At 38.6% G+C, this 19,790-nt stretch overlaps 2 protein-coding genes across 4 annotated transcripts in view; one reads left to right on the plus strand and one right to left on the minus strand.

The window, feature by feature from the left end:
- Positions 1-11,523, plus strand: part of b3galt1b (UDP-Gal:betaGlcNAc beta 1,3-galactosyltransferase, polypeptide 1b) — a 69,950-nt gene extending 58,427 nt beyond the window's left edge. The window contains exon 2 of the mRNA XM_030124648.1: positions 9,055-11,523. Within this exon, the coding sequence (XP_029980508.1) occupies positions 9,289-10,275 (987 nt within the window). The 5' untranslated portion in view covers positions 9,055-9,288 and the 3' untranslated portion in view covers positions 10,276-11,523. The remainder of the gene's footprint in view (positions 1-9,054) is intronic.
- Positions 11,524-12,430: 907 nt separating this feature from the next.
- Positions 12,431-19,790, minus strand: part of stk39 (serine threonine kinase 39) — a 29,071-nt gene continuing 21,711 nt past the window's right edge. For all 3 annotated transcript variants that reach the window (XM_030124644.1, XM_030124647.1, XM_030124646.1), the window contains 4 exons: positions 16,813-16,865; positions 16,579-16,647; positions 16,106-16,170; positions 12,431-13,247 (listed from right to left, as the gene is read on the minus strand). In XM_030124644.1, coding sequence (XP_029980504.1) covers positions 13,173-13,247; positions 16,106-16,170; positions 16,579-16,647; positions 16,813-16,865 — 262 coding nt within the window. In that variant the 3' untranslated portion in view covers positions 12,431-13,172. The remainder of the gene's footprint in view (positions 13,248-16,105; positions 16,171-16,578; positions 16,648-16,812; positions 16,866-19,790) is intronic.

Genomic DNA, 19,790 nt, shown 5'->3' on the forward strand with positions numbered 1-19,790 from the left:
TGTTTGGCAGTTTTAAGTGAACATCAACTGTTTTTCAACTGTACATTTCCATGTGTCATTTCATCTGAGCAGCTTTTCTTTTCTTTTTTTTTTTTTGTACGTTGTTTTACAGGTCTTATGTCATAAAACTGTGTAGTCACTGGGGTTTTGTCTGCCACTCAAGAAAAATAGAAGCCCTGTAACAGCCAATTGGATTTTATTTATGACTCTGGGACCTTTGTTTGTTTCATGTCTAACTTCTCTGTGTCTGCTTTTGTTTTCCAGCCTGTATCTCAGCTGTCTGAAAAAGACAAAAATGTCCCAAAGACATAAATGTATGCAGAGGCTGATATATAATTTGTTATTCTTCTGCTTTGACTAAAGAATCTCTAGTGAAATAAAGAGATTGTAGGAACAAGCATCAGTAATATTGTAGTGAGTCTTAAATTATTGGATTAATATAAAACTTCATGGATGTGTTAGGCTTTAGTTTGTGTGATTTTTTTTTTTATGTCATATTTGGAGTTATTTCGTACAAATGTCACTGTGAGATTGCTAATACAAGATACAACACAAGGGAAATTATTGCATGTAGTCAAATTGTGCTAACTGGAGCTGTTGTTGAGAACGATGCCACAATATTTAAGCAGTGTTTTGTCAGAATGAGACATTATTGTAATATACAAAGACAGGGTCTTAAAAGCTACAGGGTCATTGGGTTTGAAGGATCTGGTACTAAAAGTGGAAAAATATTGTCTGTTCACTGTGGCTTTTAGTGCCTGAAAAATACGGTATAAACCATTGGGAGTTTCTAGTAAATGTTGTGAAAAATATTCTTTAATCGTGCTGAAAATGTGCAGCTGGTCAATCTTCTGTCTTTTCCAAGGTCGTTGTTATCTTAGTGAAGCTTGCAGATGGGGCTTTCAGTAACGGAATGCCAGACAGGGAGACTGAAGACTTCACCTCTTACTGCGTTACAATCTTCATCATCACATCTCCGCGGCGTCAGGTTGTCCTTTCATTAGATTTTCATATATCATTCAGGTGTTTGCTGTGAGGAAAAATGAATACATGCAGGCTTATTGCATCTGAGCTGTGTAAGATTAGAATTATGGGAGAATCAGACTGTATTTTAATGGAAGCGGCGCTGATCTTACCATTACACCATGCGCCGATGCAGTTTTTCTGCAGAGCGTAAGTCTACTGTTGCCATGTTGTGTGATTAAAAAGTATAACTAGCATTGTTCGGAGTTGAAGGGAGGGCGGCGTCAAATGAAACCCAAGGTGATCCATTTAAATTTTCAGCACAGAATCTCCTCTGTACTTCAGCTTTGTATGAAGCCGTTAATTCAATCTGGCAACCTATTAGCTCAGAGATGTTGTTATTGGAAAAACACTTTAGAGACCTGTCTATAGATGGTCACGGGGCCATGAATCAAAACATTTTTCTTGTGTACAGACGAAAGCATAATAGCCCTTTTTAGAAACCAGTCCGCCAAACAGTCAACCCAGGGGCTGCGAGAAAGAAATGTCATGTCTTGATGAATGGCTGTCTTTGTACTGTGCTCCCCATACAAGTTTACCTCATGCTATATAATAAATCATAATAAATTGGGTTTCTGTTAGGAGTGTGGGCTAATTATTTCCCCATTTCTCTCCCCTCCCTGTTGTGTTTCTACGGTGTGTTTCGTGTCGTGAGGGTCCAGTGCTCAAAGGTGCGACCGCGTACACCTGTTCCTTCCCCGTATAGACCACTTTATATCGTGCTTCGTCCTTTCTGCCAGACACCGGCCCAATCTGGTCACACAGAGCGAGGGAGTTTATGACGGACTCTCAGTGAGACATCCTGTGTTATGGAGACTGATTGGAATAATAGCTCTGCAAAGGTCTGGCAGTCTGCCTTTAGGCGCTACGGTCGTCTAAACACAAGCTAGAGCTGCCACACCTAGGCTTTTAAACACGCAGGCAACCACAGCCTGCACCTGAAAATCACTGTAGAAAATACACACAGAGGAGTGATACCTAACCTGATACACAGCACTGAGACAGAATAGTCGGGCACATTACATTTATGATGCACATTATGTTGTATATTTCCCCAAAAATCCCTGTGCATGATGGATGACCAGGTCTTTTTTGCAGATTTTTATTTTCAGTAGCCATGTATGTATTTTACAAAGCATACATCAGTGAAACAGAGCAGGAAATATAATTAGAGCACCTCCTAAAATAATTACTGCTGGCTTCCGATCATAATCAGCATCTACTGTACAGTGCATCCATCTCTGTGTGAGTCTCAACCACACACATCCTCTGATATCGACTTCATATCTTACTGTTTAAAGAGAAGGGAGGCTTTGTACCTTTTGGTGAACAACAGCCAGTGTGGTCACGACTGACAGTTAAAACACACTGACAACAGCAAACCGACAAAGTATACAGTGTCAAATCTTTAAAGCAAATAAACTTTAGCCACATACTGGTCATATCATGTAAGATTATGATTAGGCCTGAACTACATGCAAAAAAAAGGTGATATGTGATAGCATTGCTTTGTATTGCAATGGCAATATGACATATGATGAATTAATGAAGACTGAAGTGTGTGTATTAGTTTTATATGTTATAGGTGTTTCTGTGTCAAAGGAGTGATATTTTGCTTTTTTAAATAGAGTTATGGATTTTAATACATTTCCCTGTGGTCTACATAAACTGTAAATGCTCTGCTTGGGTCTGAATTCTTCATTAATTCAACTCCACAGGTCCATCTTCAATGCTATTTCTGAGTGATGACACAAGAAAGGTCATTTTGAGCGCTGGCCCTTTAAATGCAAATGAGCCTCTTCACATCCCACCCCCTTCAGGTTGTTGACTGTGCTGCTCTGTCCTGTTCAGCCACTTGTGTTCGTTAATACACCCAACAACTGAACATTTTAGGTAATCGGCTCAAAGTTTGGACATATTTTCAGTTTTTACTACAACCGATGCTGCCGATAAACAATTATGGCATACACAGGGAAATGTTCATTGGAAGTCTTGACCTTATATGTGCAAATGTTGTGACGTAACTAGTTATAAACGCACCAAATTAAGAAAGAATTAAAACAGGTTGTAGAAATCCACTCGATTTTTGCCAAAATTAATATAAAGATAGCTTTGCAGCACCCGGAGGGTTCAAATTCAAACTTTTTGAACTATTAGGGTCCAAATACACAAATAAATGTACCAAAGAACAAATAAAAGTGGGTTTAGCAAAACATGACCCCTTTAAAGTTGAGGGATATTATGACCAAAACAGAGAAAAAGTGTTGTAGACATCCACTCGACTTTTGCCAAAATGAATAGAAAGATACTATTAGGGTCCCCAAATAGACAAATAAATGTACCAAAGACTAACCAAAAATAGAGAGAAAAAAAAAAGAAGAAAAAAGAAGAAACAGAAAAAAAAGAAAGAAAAAAAGAGAAAAAAAAAAACAACAAAGACTAACAAAAGTGGGTTTAGCAAAATATTACCCTTAATGGTTACACTGCTAACTTAGACCCTACAGTGAATAGAGAAATGACATATTCAAACATGCTTTTACTGAACAAATTGCGTGTGAATACTGAAGCTGTTATATACAACATGGCACAATGGTTCGGTGGTCAGCACTGTCCATTCCATTCTGGGTTCGATTCCAGTGCCTTTGTGTGTGCTTGCATGTTTTCCCAGTGTTCACTCTGGGTACATCAGCTTCCTCCCAACATCCAAAGACATGCGCCCTAATGCTGTAGGTCAACTGGTCAGTTTAAATCGCCCATAGGTGTGAATGGGAGTGAATAGTTGTTCGTTTATATATGTCAACCCTGTGATGAACTGGTGACATGCCGACACCTTCACCCACAGGTAGCCGAGAAGGGCTCCAGCACCCCACCCACCCAACCCTCACAAGGAGTGGTTCAGAAAATGGATGTATTAATTGTAGAACATTCCAAGAAATTATATCTTAAACAGTTTTACAGCTTAAATTATTGAATATTAGATCATTATCCCCATTATATCCACTGTCACACACAAAAACCTCCTTTTTGCAACATGTAGGATTAATCCTTTGCGATGTGTTAATCATTTTTGTAAAAATGATAAAATACAACCCATTAATCACCTCTACCTTCAAATTTTATGTGTTTACTGTTTGTTGCTAATGAATTTAATTGTAATTGAAAGACCATGATCATGGCATTTCCTGCAACCAGCTGCAATACTTGATAGTTTTTTTGCAAAACTTCCTTAAATATCTTTCAGTCAGTAATTCAAGTTGTTGGAAAGGAAACAAGAATGCTACTCATGATGCTACTCATGATTGCATCACTGTTAAGAAGTGATGGTACTATTGTACACCAAACACAAAAAAAAACCATCTTTTTTTTACACACTGGTGTGAAATGTCATCAGGTTCATTTATCTTTATATGTAGTGTTTTGATATGGAATGAGAGCAGAGAGCTGCAGAAACAAAGTGTGGATTTCAGCTCCTGCAGCTTTAAGACTGATTTATGTGGCCACTTGCTTAAAGCACGAAAAAGCCACTTTATATTTCTCTCATGCACATATACTCTGATGTGCTGGTTGTGATGCAAGAATACGCATCACTGAATGAAGCCAGTTATCATGAAATGTTATTCTCACACAGTGATTTATCATTTGTTTTAGCTGTTAAATTGTAAAATAAACATGACAGTAGTGAACTGTTATGTGTCTCATGCATTTTGTTTACAGTGTGGAGCATCCTCAGTTCAGTTTTAGACTAATTAATTATCGATGTAGTATAAAGGAGCGCTGTTTTTTACTAGTGAATTAACTGTTTAATTTGTGGTGTGTATGCACATAAAACTCCCACGCTATCTTACTTTTAGACTGGCAGCCAAATGAACTGTCACAGTTTTGTCTCATAAATATTTTGCTTCAATCTGGAAAGTGAGATTTCAAAGTGACAATGTGGAACACAGCGACTGCTTGCAACCAGCTGGCCTTCGTTATTGTGTGTTTGAACATGTGTGAACACCATGTCATCTCGTGTCAGAAAAGTGTGGGAAGTCTCTGCCGTCTGAATAAACTGTTCAAACTGAACAAATGTTTGCTTCTGTCAACCCTATGAGATCAAATAGCAATTTCACAAGAGGAGAGATCTGATATTGTGGGCAAACACTCTCAATTTAAGAGTTTTGCTCAAAGACTCTAGAGAAATGAGTTTGATATAAAAGAAACTGCATAGTAGCACACATTCGACAGGTTCATAAACCGCCTCTACAGAAGCAAGCTGCAAACAGATAAATAGTAGAGAACATACTGTGTTAGTTCAAAACCTATATTTCAAGGGGAAAAAAATCACAGTTATTCAGATGACAGATTACATTCTACAAAGAAAACCTCATTCAAAGCACTGTATCCTTTGTTGTTAATGGCATGTGTTTCAGTCAGGCTGAGTACCTTTCTATACAATATGGTTATACACTGCAGGTAATTGCACTCTATTGTTAAAAGGAATTCAATTCAGATCATTATGGCTACATTTGGCTGTTTAAACTGGGTTTGCTACACTACAGCTTTGAAGATGGAAATGTAGACTTTTATTCCATTATGGCCATTCTCCTGTGAAGCGCATCGTCTGATCGCCTGCCCCTCCCTGACTGTAAAGAGCAGCTTCAAAAGCTGGGATATACAATCTAACATGTACATGCTCTGCCTGCACAAATGACTATGTCCCATTCAGTGTCCTTGCTGCAGAATAATGGTTGAAAAAGTACACATGCCAAACTTCTGTCAGCTCAATAACAACCAGACTGTATAGCGGTGCGGCACTGAACAAAACAGGGGGGAAAAAAATCATCCCGTGGGAGAAGCTTATCATAGCACGGTGTTCCCTTTGTGCTACTGTATCACACTGTCATGAAGAACGCTGCCAACCTCAGAGCTCTTTTGAACTACAGACAGAAAAAACAAGCTCACAAACCCTTTTTTTGCTTATGCTTTGAGTTTAAAAGGTCATTTGTCTGCGTTTGTGAAATATCAACCTGTGCACTAGGATCATGTACTGAATGCTGAAAATGTTGTCACTTCTGATACAAAGGTCTGACACAAAATCAATAACTGTGCCTAATCTATACTAGGCTATTAATATTTAAGTTATCATTTTACGACAAAGTATACTATGTTATTTGATACTTTTTCACTTCAAAAGAACTTTGGCAGAAAATTTTATTACATAGTCTGTGCATCATACACATAAGATGCATAACTTTATTTCCTCTGTAGTTGTGGCCATGACTAATGTCTGAGCTGTTGCCTGAATACTAATGACTCACTGGGTATGTAAAAATTCCTTCTATCATAATCTGTGCAGCTAAAAACAAGTAAATGCCTTATAAATGATATCAGCTACATAAAGGACCAAGCAGTTATGAGTAGGACATGGTGATTAATGTCCAAATAAAATTTGTTTTTCGTTCAAGAAATGATATTCCAAAACATACAACTGAAGAGAAGTGAAATCATAGTTTTACCTGTCCTTTAAAATACATCAAAAAAGTATGAGTCTAAAGAAGGAATACAGCTGAACAAAACAAGATGCCACCTAAGCTAACAAACCTAAACGGATGAGACAAGAGGGGAGCATATACAAACCCATCAAACCAAGATGGATAATGAAGATAAAAACTAATTCAATGCAAACAAACTTAAATCCCTTCAGTGTAAGGATAAGTGGTGGACCAGTTCTAAAATCAGCCCCCACCCTCTGGTTTATCTTTTACTAGATCCAGAAGAACGAGGAAACTCAAGATGAAGAAACATTAATTAATTAATATATGGGTCAATATCATTATAAGGTGCTGTTGGTGTCTCCCAGCAGAATCTGTCACCATGGACACATTGCAAAATAATGAAATTCCTGGGTTTTATTATGAATGGGCAAACAGTTACATATATGTCAGTACAATTTAAAACCTCTTGAAATGTGATTTTAATATTTATTACAGTTTTCTTTGAGGGAATGTTCATGATTTGTGCATGTCTCTCACACTACCCTCCTAACTTTAGTGAGTTTGATAAGTGTTTACTGTAACATCCTACAGTTGACTCAACACATTGAACATGAAGTTCAGTGGAAAATCTCAAGGATTTTTTTGGACATTTGGAAGCGTGAACCCGGTGAGCCTAAAGGAGTAGGGCAGGGCTTCAACCACATCCCGCCCGTAGAGGAAAACATTGAGTCCAAACGGCCTCTGTTCCGCTCTACCATTGTCAAGGAGGCTGTGGCGAGCTGCGGCCATAAGGTAGCTGGGGCCAGTCACTGCAGTAATCCCCAAAGCCACTGGTGGATACTTTTTGCAGATGATGTGGTTAGCTGCATCGAGCCGCGACCTCCAGCTCTCGCTAGGGTGGTTTGCAGCAGAATGTGAAGCGGCTGAGATGAAGATCAGCACCTCCAAGTCTGAGGCCATGGTCTTCAGCCGGAAGAGGGTAGTGCCCACTCCAGGTCGGGGAGGAAGTCCTGCCTCATGTGGAGGAGTTTAAGTATCTCGAGATCTTGTTCACGAGTGAGGGTAGGATGGAGCGGGAGACTGACAGGTGGATTGGGGCGGCGTCTGCAGTGATGCAGATGCTAAACCGGTCCGTTGTGGTGAAGAGGGAGCTAAGCCAAAAGGCAAAGCTCTCAATTTACCGGTCGACCTACGTTCCGACCCTCACCTATGGTCGTGAACTTTGGGTAATGACTGAAAGAATGAGGTCGCAAGTACAAGCGGCCGAAATGAGTTTCGTTCACAGGAAAGAAGAACGAGGCCCAGCTCAGCCTTAGAGATAGGGCGAGGAGCCCAGACATCCAGGAGAGAGGGAGTAGAGCTGCTGCTCCTCCACATCAGGAGGAGCCAGTTGAGGTGGTTCGGGTATCTAGTAAGGATGCCTCCTGGACACCTCCCTGGGGAGGTGTGTCGGGCATGTCCAACCAGGAGGAGACCTCAGGGCTGACCCAGGACACGCTGGAGAGACTATATCTCTCGACTGGCCTGGGAACACCTCAGGATTCCCCCGGAAGAGCTGGTGAAAGTGTTTGGGGAGGGGGCTGTCTGGGCTCCTTTTGCTGAGGCGTCTGCCCCATGACCCAGACATGGATAATCAGATGGAGACAGGAGAACGGGAGAAACTGAAGCCCTGAAGTGCTCTGAAACCTGCCAAAGTTCCCCAAGAAAAAGTAAACTTTCAGATTAAACCCAATAAATAAATTAAACGATCAAGACAGCAGTTTTACAAGGAAAAAATGGCTGTGGTTTAGTGAGTCCACGGTTTCCAAATAGAGTAATAAAATGGCTCCAGTTCAACCCGGCAGAAAATGAATGAGCTTTGGCAGAATGTGATTAAAGAACCAGTATAGCAAACACCTCTGATTAGAGGTGATAACAGTGGGGGTTTTTTATACCAATTTCATTCTGGGGCTGTATTAATGTAACAATTTTTAAAAAAAATATGAGACTCAAGGCTCAGAGAGGTTCTCAAATAGGAAGTGGCAAGTTTAAGTGTTTTTACCTTTAAAAGATATAATTTTAAACATTTGTCAGTTTCTATGCATTATCACCTGTATTGCTGTATTCCATTAAAAATGAGTCATGATTCTGTTTACAGCTCAAAAGAACATGTTTTAGTGTTTAGTCTCGCTTTACTATATAGCTGTGGCTGCCATACATTTCATTTCAATTTTTGTTTTATTTAATAGGAATCATTCAGTGACAATCAATTCATGATGAGACCTGTGGTGTGATGACTTTTGATTGTACCGTCCAAATAGTTCATTTCTCTGCAGTACATCTGCAGTGCATGAGGATATTCATTGTAGAAATAAAGCAGTAATTTAAAATAAAAGCTGCCTTTCCTTATTTGCTTTATGGTGTGTTGCTTATACAGACTTGTGTTGCAGCTTCTGAGCTTATTGAATTTAGCAAAACTGGAATAGTACCTCATGATGTATTCAAGATTATATTTTAAAGCCAATAAAATATACATTTGTTATATTAATATTCCATTTTTCTTTTTGTGTTTCAGATGTAAATGGAGAAACGTGGGTGTCATCAAGAGAAATTGGATGTCCATACAAATTTTAAGTGCTTTGCATTAAATGCAAACAGCATCACTTCTCTCTAAAGTAATCCATTACTGACAATTAATGTCAAAGTGCACGCAGGAGCAGCTTAATGCTGCCTCGCTGGGTGAAACATTGCTAATGGAAAGAAAGCCTTATAACATCGTATTCATCAAAATACACCTAAATGCAGCATAATGCCTTCAAAAGTGTCATGTCTATACCTGTTGACAGTGGTCTGCTGGGCGAGCGCTCTGTGGTACTTGAGTATATCTCGCCCAACTTCCAATTATGTCGGCCACATGTCTGTGCCTATGCGGAAGATTGCAAAGCCCCCCAAAAACATCACCTTCACTAACATCCGCACTCGCCCCCTTAATCCACATGCCTTTGAATTTCTCATCAATGAGCCTAAGAAGTGTGAAAGTGTCGCCCCCTTTCTGGTCATCCTCATCAGCACCACACACAAGGAGTTTGATGCGCGTCAAGCCATCCGGGAAACATGGGGGGATGAGAGCACCTTCAGCGACATCCGCATCCTCACCATCTTTCTGCTAGGCAAGAACACGGATTCCGTCTTGAACCAGATGGTGGAGCAGGAGAGCCAGATCTTTCATGACATTGTGGTGGAGAATTTCATCGATTCCTATCACAACCTCACACTTAAGACCATGATGGGCATGCGTTGGGTGGCCACATACTGCCCCAAAGCGCAGTACATCATGAAGACTGACAGTGACATCTTTGTCAACATGGACAATCTGATCTACAAGCTCCTGAAGCCCACAACTAAGCCAAGAAGGAGATATTTCACTGGTTACGTCATAAATGGTGGCCCTATAAGGGATATGCGCAGCAAATGGTACATGTCCAGAGACCTGTATCCTGACAGTAAATACCCACCTTTCTGCTCAGGCACTGGCTATGTGTTCTCAGCAGATGTAGCGGAGCTAATCTACAAGACTTCATTACACACAAGACTGCTGCACCTCGAGGATGTGTATGTCGGACTGTGTTTGCGTAAGCTGGGGATACACCCTTATCAGAACAGTGGTTTTAATCACTGGAAAATGGCCTACAGTCTCTGCAGGTACAGACGGGTTATCACAGTCCACCAGATCTCCCCGGAGGAGATGCATCGCATTTGGAACGACATGTCCAGCAAGAAGCACCTGAGATGTTAGGGCACAGGTGGAACACTGAACTTTCTTTTGCCTTTTTCCTCCTTTTCAAAGTCCATCAGTTATACTGAATCAAGTAAAAATATCGAGGGCTGCTGCAAGTCTCTATTTCATGACAGATGTTTTCATCAACATCCATCTATGTCTATTTCTAAAATTACAAGTCATGATTGTTAATGAATGCATGAGGCTTTTAAGGCGTGCATTCTCGTGCATTTCTAAAATGTGATATTGTTATTGTAACTTTGTTCATGCTTTCAGGTGTGAATTAAGCCCAATACTCTTTACACTTTAAAGCATCAAGTCAGTCAGTGTTGGCAGATGGTTGGTTCATGACTGATGACCCCTTAGCCTGTTAAAGTGTCCTTGAGCAAGACACCAAACCTGAACCAGCTCTATAGCTGCTGACTCAGCTCACAGACTTCCCTGCACGCGTGCAAGTAAAAAGAGAATTTCTGTGCAGGAATCAATAGAAGTATGAAATTACTGTATCGACTCTATAAGAATGACATTTTAAAAGTATTATTTACAAATGAAACAAATGAATTCCACAACACTGTACATTGAAATCCCATGATAAACCAGATAAGACTACATCTGCTCTCATGCTGCTTCTGCCTTCAGTCTCCCATGAACACAGTCAGACAGAACACTAACAATAACCTTATGCAGTTTTATTGGTCTCCAGACTGGCCAATTTATAACTCTTAAGGATTTTATTACGGATTTGCCTGGTGTCTTTTGTTTACATATCATCATTTAACTGCCTCTTCTTCCTGAAAGTTAATGTTTTAGCTATTAGATGCATTTTGTTGTTTTCCACTTTCATACTTGAGCTAATTGTGTCTCAGTTCTTCACTCCTCCTGCTGCAGCTGTTGGTTATGTGCGCTGTATTTCAGCAGCTCATCAACCCCTCTATGCCATCACCAGAAATACAGTATCACGTTGTGCAAGTATGAGATTTACTGTAGCTAAATGATCATTACAGACTGGATGTACTATCACATGTATCTGGCATCATCAGTACTGCGACTGACAACATGGAAAATATCTGTTTCTCAGCAAATGTGGCTTTCATGGACAAATTTAAAGTTTGTTTTGTTTTTTTTCCAGAGGTTTTGTAGTAATATAAGCTAATGTGACATTTACTGTGAAAGCATCTATCCCACAAGGGGTTGTCATTATATATTGTATGTTTTTTATATTAAAAAACAAATACTTGAATAATTAAAGTAATATTACTGCTTTTACTTGTCCTCCTTCTCCCTAGGATTTTTTTCAAGCAGGTTCAACTAATCATGTAGTGTGTGGATGTGATTTGTGAGCAAAGAGCAGATTGATTTATGGTTCTGATTATATTAAAATTCTTCCACTGCATTTTAATGAAAGAATGAATGGCCAAAGTATAGGTTAGATGAATTTTACCATAAATCTGCCTATAAATAAGTATGTAGTGATGCCATGAATTAAAATTAAATAGCCCACACTTTTTTTTAATAGCAATTCTTTATTTGTTGCTCTTTGTCAGAAATTTGACATCAGCTGATTACAGAGAGAACAGGGGTAATATGCTGAAATGGTACACATACTGTACATAAAAAACACAATAAATTATTTCATAAAATAAAGAATTTAGTAGAAGTTAATATATACTACCTCAATACTTAAAAATAACTTCGAGCTACTGGACTTGTTTGAACAAACAAATGGCTCGAGACCCTTTCAATAGTTGCCTTTTGGTTTTGTCTTCAGATGCATTGTCATACAGTACATTTTAGTAACTATTGTAGTTGTGGGAACATGTTTGCTGAACAGAGCAAGAAAATTAAATAGTTGTGGTTCTGACTCCAAGCTTGGCATCTGAAAAGACTGCAACCAGAGTGGATTACATGACTACAGGATCTGTTATGTTTTATTTGTCTGATGACGTTAAGCACATATGTTAACATGTCATCACGGGCTAAGCGTCTGCTTGTTGTGTGCGTACACTCAACCCAAAAGTGCATTGTAGCTTGTCTCATTTACTCATTAAGTTACTTCACTTGAACTGTGTCGATGCTGGAGTAATACATTTGTGAAATGGTAATCAGCAGGCGCTGCTTTTTGTGTGATCTCACTCCGACTACTTCCTTAGGCACAGAAAAATTAACAAGGCACCTCTAGCATTTTGACGCATTAACACTGTCGACAGCAGCAAATTATACACAGTAGCATCCAGGTCTCGTTTTTTTTTTTTTTTTTTTTTTTTTTTTCTGCACACTCACAAGCAAATGGTTCCCTTCTTCTCAGTGTAAAACTGGTCTGGACACAGAACTACGACTCATTCTCTTTCTAGACATTCATTATGTAAATGTGCTTTTCTCATAAATTACCTTAATCATACATTCTGACTCAGACCTCAGGGAAACGTCACAAATGAGTGGGTTTACAAGATGTGAGTAAAAGCAAATTTGTTTTCACTGTGGCAACAAAAAGAGCATGAGAAAAAAAAAAAACCATCTCATTTTAATAAATAATGAGGGCTTTGTTGAACACAGAGGTAATGTGATGTAAAACAAACATGAGGAAATAATAAAACATTCAAAGCTACATCTTAATCATCTTCCTTCACCACCTGAGTACATCTTTAGGTTCCTGGGCTTTTTCCTGATCCTGGTCCATGTGCTGGGCGGTGGAATGTCGTTAAGGTTAAAGGGTTGAGGACAGTGCACGGGGAGGGAGACGGTAAGGACGTGGAGGCGAAGTTTGGCGTCAGGGCAAGTGAGAAGGAAAAGAGAGGGAGTGCATTTTCAGGGAGGAGGGTGGTGGGGTTGAAATGTTGCAGGAAGTGGTGTGCTCCTCAGTCTGTCTGCCCTGAACTGTCTCCCCTGTCTCACCTGCTTCAGGCATGAAGAAGGCATCAGCTAACACTTAACTGTGCAAAGCCGATCAGCTTCACCTCGTCTGGGATCTCCGTGTCATCGCAGCCGGAAGCCTGCGTGAGGAGGAAGACACCGATAGGGTCAACGGGGCTCTTAAACATCCTATAACGCTCATTCTGGCACCAAAACTAATCCTTTGAATTCTGCAGAACAGCTGTACTGCAACATCCTGGATTAACCAGGGGACTGAAGCAACTTAGCATATTTATTATTTCTGGAAATTAGCTTTTGGGACTCATTTTCAAAAAGTGCAAAGAAAAAAGTTTTGACAAAGAAATACTAGTGCTGGCAAAAGCTTAAGAAAAGGTTAGCAAGATGATTACATGAATGCACCATCTGCTTAAATCCGGGGACTGATGCTGAACTGAAGGATCCTTTTTTATTTACAGATGAAAAAAAAACTTTTGGTTTTTAAGATGCACTCCTACACAGGCAGCACAGAGAACTTTGGGCAGGCTTGTGTAAATATTGAGAGTATCCTAGAGAGAAGCCCTGCAGTAAAGTGGAAATGGTACATCAGTTATTCTAGTTTTTAAATTTTCATTTTAATTTATTCTTCAGTTTGTTTTTTAACTCCAGTTATTTTTAAAAACACATCAGCACAGTTTTGGTCTCAAAAAAGTTGGGATGGTGCGTAAAATATAAATAAAAATAGTGCAAAGATTCATAAACAGAAATATCATAAACCCATATTTTATTCACAACAGAACATAGAATACATATCAAATATTTAAACTAAACATTAGTGCCTACATAATGGACATCTGGTACATCTGGAAAGGTGCTTTCAATGCTGAAAGGTCCAGAAAAACATATGCTATCATCTAGATTACATCTTCATCTGGGAAGACCCCACACATTTCACCAGGACAATGATCAACCACAAACTACACCTATTACAACAGCATGAACTGCTGAACCAGTTTCTACAGTCCAGACCATTCATGTGAAAGCATTTGGAAATACAGAACTGTAAAAAGAAGATCCAGGCTGGCTTAGCTGCTAAAATCCTGTATCAGACAAAAATGGGACAACACTCCTCTTCAAAATCTCAGTCAAATGGCCTCCTCAGTTCCCAGATATTCACAGACTGTTGTTGAAATAAGGGATGCTACACAGTGGTAAACATCACCCTTTACCTGCATTTTGGAGGCGTATCACTGCCATCAAAGTCAAAATGACATTATTTGTTTCCTTAAAATGGCAAATTATTACATTGTATTACAATGTTTTTACAATTGAAGTTGTAATTTGAGGATTTGAAAAGTTTTAGCATCAAATATGATGCACAACAGCATTGTGCCTCTGTGTCTCTGTCTCTCAACAGTCAGTGTTGTTAATTTAATTTCAGAATTCGGAATCACTTCCACTTCAGGTTGCAGGTTTAATTTTTGTTAACAACTGTATAATAACCCTGCTTAAGAGTGCACAAACTTTTGGCCAGGTAGTGTGACTGACTCAACTAATGCCTGCTGGGGATATACACCATATCCATCTGTGAGGGAGCTCTGCAGTGCCCTGATTGACATGAAGGGGCCGTTATGAACAGAGGTCATTTTTTCTGAGCTCACCGAGTCTAAGTGACCTCTTGTTCGGTCTAGTCATAAAGCTGTTGTAGTGACACCCACACTATAAACTGTCTGCATAAAGCTTATAAATGGTTCTCTACCAAGGGTAATTATTCAGTCTCTGGGTTTTGTGACACTGCACTCATAACTCTTCAGAAAGGGAGAACGGAGCAGCAGCAAGATTTTACAACACCTGCAGTACAGCAGTGTTAACATATGGAAATGGATGCATGGCCAAATATATCTCCATGTCCTGCCCAGCACTGCCCACTTTGACTCTCAGGGAGGAGCTGATAAGGCGGACGCACTGACAAGGTGAGCCTCATGCGCAACTTACGACACGTATATTTCTGTCAAACCTAGAAGGAGTAATATTGTTGTCTCCTTTTGTTTATGTAACTGTTTCACCAGTGGTTCATACAAAGGTGACTTCAGCTGCTTCTCTGCTGTGATTAGAGATGAAGTTACAAAGGACGTCTGATCACATGCAGACTCAATCTACCTGTTATTGTTGTCAGACTGAGAAAACCACGGGTGAACTGTTTTTCACCCGAAAACTCACTGTCCTTCTGGAAAGCTTCCTAAAAAGCAGTCAGCAGTTTCAATTACAATACAACACGATGCACCACTGAGTGCATCTTCCAAAAAAACAATTCTGACCTTCAATATTTTGTTAAGGATGAAGAAGCATAAAAGTCTGTCCATAAACAACCACTGTGGCTGTGTGCCTATTAGTTATTGTACCTGTTTTAGTGGTATCCATGCACAGTTATCATGGGCTATTTTTGCAATGTGCAGCTGCAATATTCTATGAATGATGATAGTTTCAGTTTATTTTGCAGAGCAACAATGAGAAAGAGACACATTTACATTACTCTAGGGAAGGGTTTTTTAATTACTGTATATCAAACATTATGTCAGCATTAATGAACTGACCACTGTTTCTGTTTACTGGTAATATGTCCTGTTTATACTTAAACATCATTAAGAGCTACTATTATTTGTATAGAACTGGTTTATACACCACGTATTTATTCAGCAGTTCAGCAATGCTCACAGCATGTAAAAACACCAGCTGCCGCATAAAAACTAAATTATTTGTCCTGTCAGTCATATAGTCATAACTAAAATCTCCTTTCCACAAAAAACAACCTGTAATAAAGTTGCCATCAACCTTTTGTTGGTCTGTGGTGAAGCTATTGTCTTTGTGTGGCCTTTAAAAAAAACTCCAGGTCTCTCATTCCTCTCTGAACCTTTCATCACCAAGCTGTTTACAGCTGGATATTGTCACGCATGACAAACACAGGAGGGTGTCGTCAACAATCAATCACCTGAAAACTCACCAGCTTAAAGGTCAATACTTTGTAGGTAGTTGGGTCATCTACAATCTTCTGAAGGTTAGCAGCAACTGCAGAGGGCATAATACAACATAATGTCAGTGCACTTTTGTTTTTCATGATATTAAAACAACAGAAGGAAAATCTAGTCACAGTAAAGAAGCAATATTGTTCATTTATTGTAGTGTACTGCATGGCATTTGTACCAGATGAAGTATATAAAATCAATATAATCTCCAGTGTGCAAATTTAGTCAAATGTAGCCACATCAGAATCTGGGAGTTTATGTAATAAAATGAAGATCAATTACTCCTAATATTTTTCATGTGAATTAAAAAAAAAAAAAAAAATATATATATATATATATATATATATATATATATATATATATATATATATATATTAAATAATGATTAAAAATGAGATAAAAATTAAATCAAACAGCACAATTTTACTAGAAAAGAAAGGTGTTGCATTACCTACAACAACATCATGTCCATTGACTAGACCGGCTGAGAATAATTCCTGGGAAACGCCATCAGCGGTGTCTTGTGGGTGAAATAACACAACAAATATTGGACCCACAACATTCCACTTAGCAGGTAATTGTGTTAGATATTGAATTAGACACCGTCATCCGCACTTCAGGTCACAATCAGTGTGTTAGCAGAGAGGAAACCACACATCCACAACCATTTAGGCTGAGTTCTTACCTCTTCCAGGTGTGAATTCAAACCGGATGTCATTCAGCTCCTTTTTAGAGTTCCTGAAGAAGAAAAAGAAGAGGGTGTTATGGCAAAAGCACTGGCTTGCTGCTCTGCTAATGGTAGTGTAACGACAGGTTTTCTGACAGGAAAATCAAGGGGTAAAACATACTGAGCAGAAACATGATTCAAAGCTGCAGAGGATTAGAAAACAAGGCTGTGTGTAGATATGGAAACACTGTGTGATCTAAAAATGATAATGAGGAAAAGCAGCAGAAATTCATTAGACCTCAGCTGCAAGCTCCCAGACTTCCACCCTCACAATCTACAGGTGTTAAAAACTACATTAAAACTGCTAAATATAAAGGTGAATGGAAATGTATTCTATAGGAATAGAGAGAGGGTGCAAAGTGCTTTTAGGAATACAAATACTATGAAAGTAACAGCATTAAAATACAGAACTAAAGAGAAACCAGCTCAGACACTTGTGTTTAAATGGTACTCAGTATAATTCAAGTGCATATATGCTTAAAAGAAGGCAGCAGCATACTGTCACACCACCCTGTGTTGCAGTAAAATGCCAAAAAACAAATGCATTTACTGAGGCTGTCACACATAAAAATTGTACTTGTCATTTTATGCCAACTGTAAAAGTTAAGCCTATTATTAGTTTGTTTATACACATTCAACACTAAGGGAAAAGAGTCTTCTATTGACCTTCAACACCAGAAAACATAAATAAAAATTGTGTATGTGACCAAAATAAACAAAAACTTTACCGATAATGCAGGTAAGTCAAGGGCGTCACCCAATCGTTTCTGAACTGCTAACTTGAAGCCAGTAATTTGCAATTTGGCTATTATCATGTTGGCTTTTTGGAGGCAGAAATGACCATGTTTGGACAAAAGGAATGGTATAACGGGAACAAGCTATTGCTAAATAATAGCTTACTGACTCTGTAAAACAGTTAACTTCATCAAGAATTGTTTAACAAAGTCATTTTGCAATGTTGTTAGTGGTTACCTTTTAAACACAACTAGTCTATGCAAAAAATGTGTTTATTAACCAGCCCTAAACTGTGAAAGTCTGATTAAAGCCAACTAGCCAACCAGTCAAATCTGAAATGGAGGAAGTTTATGTGGAAATACTAATAGAAATGTGAAATTGTTGTTAATCCAGCAGTTTTATACAGGTTAAGTGGAAACAATTATGAATAACAATTCACTTGAATTATGATTATGCTGTAATGGAAACAGTGCAGTGAATGTAACAGGGCTGAGGAATGTTACAGCTTCTCTGTAGTTTGCACTTAATCATAGCATAAACACACCAGTTCCACTAAAAGAACTGTGATAGGAGAAGATAAATTTGGATTATTCTCTGTTTAAATAATTCACATGGTGAGCTTTTGAGATTATAACCATACGTCAACACACAAAACCAAAACAAATTTAAAAAAAAAAAATATATATATATATATATATATATATATATATATATATATGTGTGTGTGTGTGTGTGTGTGTGTGTGTGTGTAGATATCACCAATTAATCTGTTAGTAGCAAGACTATACAAAAGAGTAGAAGGATTTACTTTCACTCAGCTGTGTGTCAGCCTGACTTTTAATTTAAGAGATTTACAGCTGAGAAAAAAAAACTGTGGTGGAGCAGATGGACGTAAACATCTCTATTCCCAGTAGCAGAGGGAAAACGAGTGCACTGCCAGAGCTGTCGAGATCAAGATCCTAACACTGCCCAAATAAAATGTGCCCAAAATCTGCCTCCTATCTACATAAAGCACAGCGGGTGTTTAGAGAGTAGTCTGTCAAAATACTTTAGGAACATTTGGGATTAGCCATATATAGCAGACTGAACACTGTCAAGTAGTATGAGTAGAAACATACCTTTGTACATGCCATGCTCAATATTTAATAGTTCTGCAGCTCATTACCAGAAAAATAACATTTCAGACATTACAAGATGTGACATGTTATGCTAAAACTTTCATCTGCAAGACTGGTAAGTGTACTGGACAGTAGACAGGATGCTTTTCCACTTCTAAAGACAGGTTGTGCAATTTTAGATACAGTCTTAATAAATAATTCATCAGCACATATAATGGAGGCTGGCAGATCTGGAAATAAACTCTCAACTTAAGTCTATTCAATTAGTAGTTTTCTCAGTCCACAACACACAGTCCTGTGCTGTTGTCTGTCACGGAGTTTTCTTACAATATAACCAGGTGGCATGGTAAGCTAAGGAAAACGCAGATAATTCACAGATATTCAACACACTTTTATTTCACACTGACAGGGAGACCTTTTTTCCTTCACAGCACAGCACATGGCTGAATGCCCATAGAGAACGACTCACCTATGCGTATATAAAAATCTATTTCAGGCTTCACACTCGAAATGTGTGGAAATCTTACTGAACTGTAACCTACAATTACTTCCAGTACATACAACTCTGGAAATAATTATTGGGCCACAAGGAAAAAGTAGAGAAAAGTAAACATAAGTCATAAGTGTGACTTTAAGCTGTAAGGTTTTCTTGTGAGCAAAAGTGAGTCAAAATTCTGTCAAAACAAGAATTGCTGAAATTTACAAAAAAATGATTTTGAAAACCAAACTAGAAAAAGCAATATTCCAAAAAACAGAATACCAAGGCCATTTTATGAAATGTTATATTGAATTTCTATAGAAAATCACAGGTGGTCTGATCTTATCATTTTTTTTTAAATAATTGTTTATTCTGCCCAAACAGCTGGGTTGTTGAAAGAAAATGTCTGTTGCAATCCCTCAGAGCTGTATTCAACAGTCTGCTTGTTTTGTCCAACCAGCAATTGAAAACCTAAAAATGCAGCCCTGGAAATAATAATTAGACCACAATGACAAAAGAGAAAAGAAACTGTGAAAAATATCTAGAATTTTCCCAGTAGCAAGTAACATATAAATAAGAACATCTGATGTTGAAAACCAGTTCAA

This window comes from Sphaeramia orbicularis, chromosome 21 (assembly GCF_902148855.1).
Source record: "Sphaeramia orbicularis chromosome 21, fSphaOr1.1, whole genome shotgun sequence".
Taxonomy (NCBI): Eukaryota; Metazoa; Chordata; class Actinopteri; order Kurtiformes; family Apogonidae; genus Sphaeramia; species Sphaeramia orbicularis.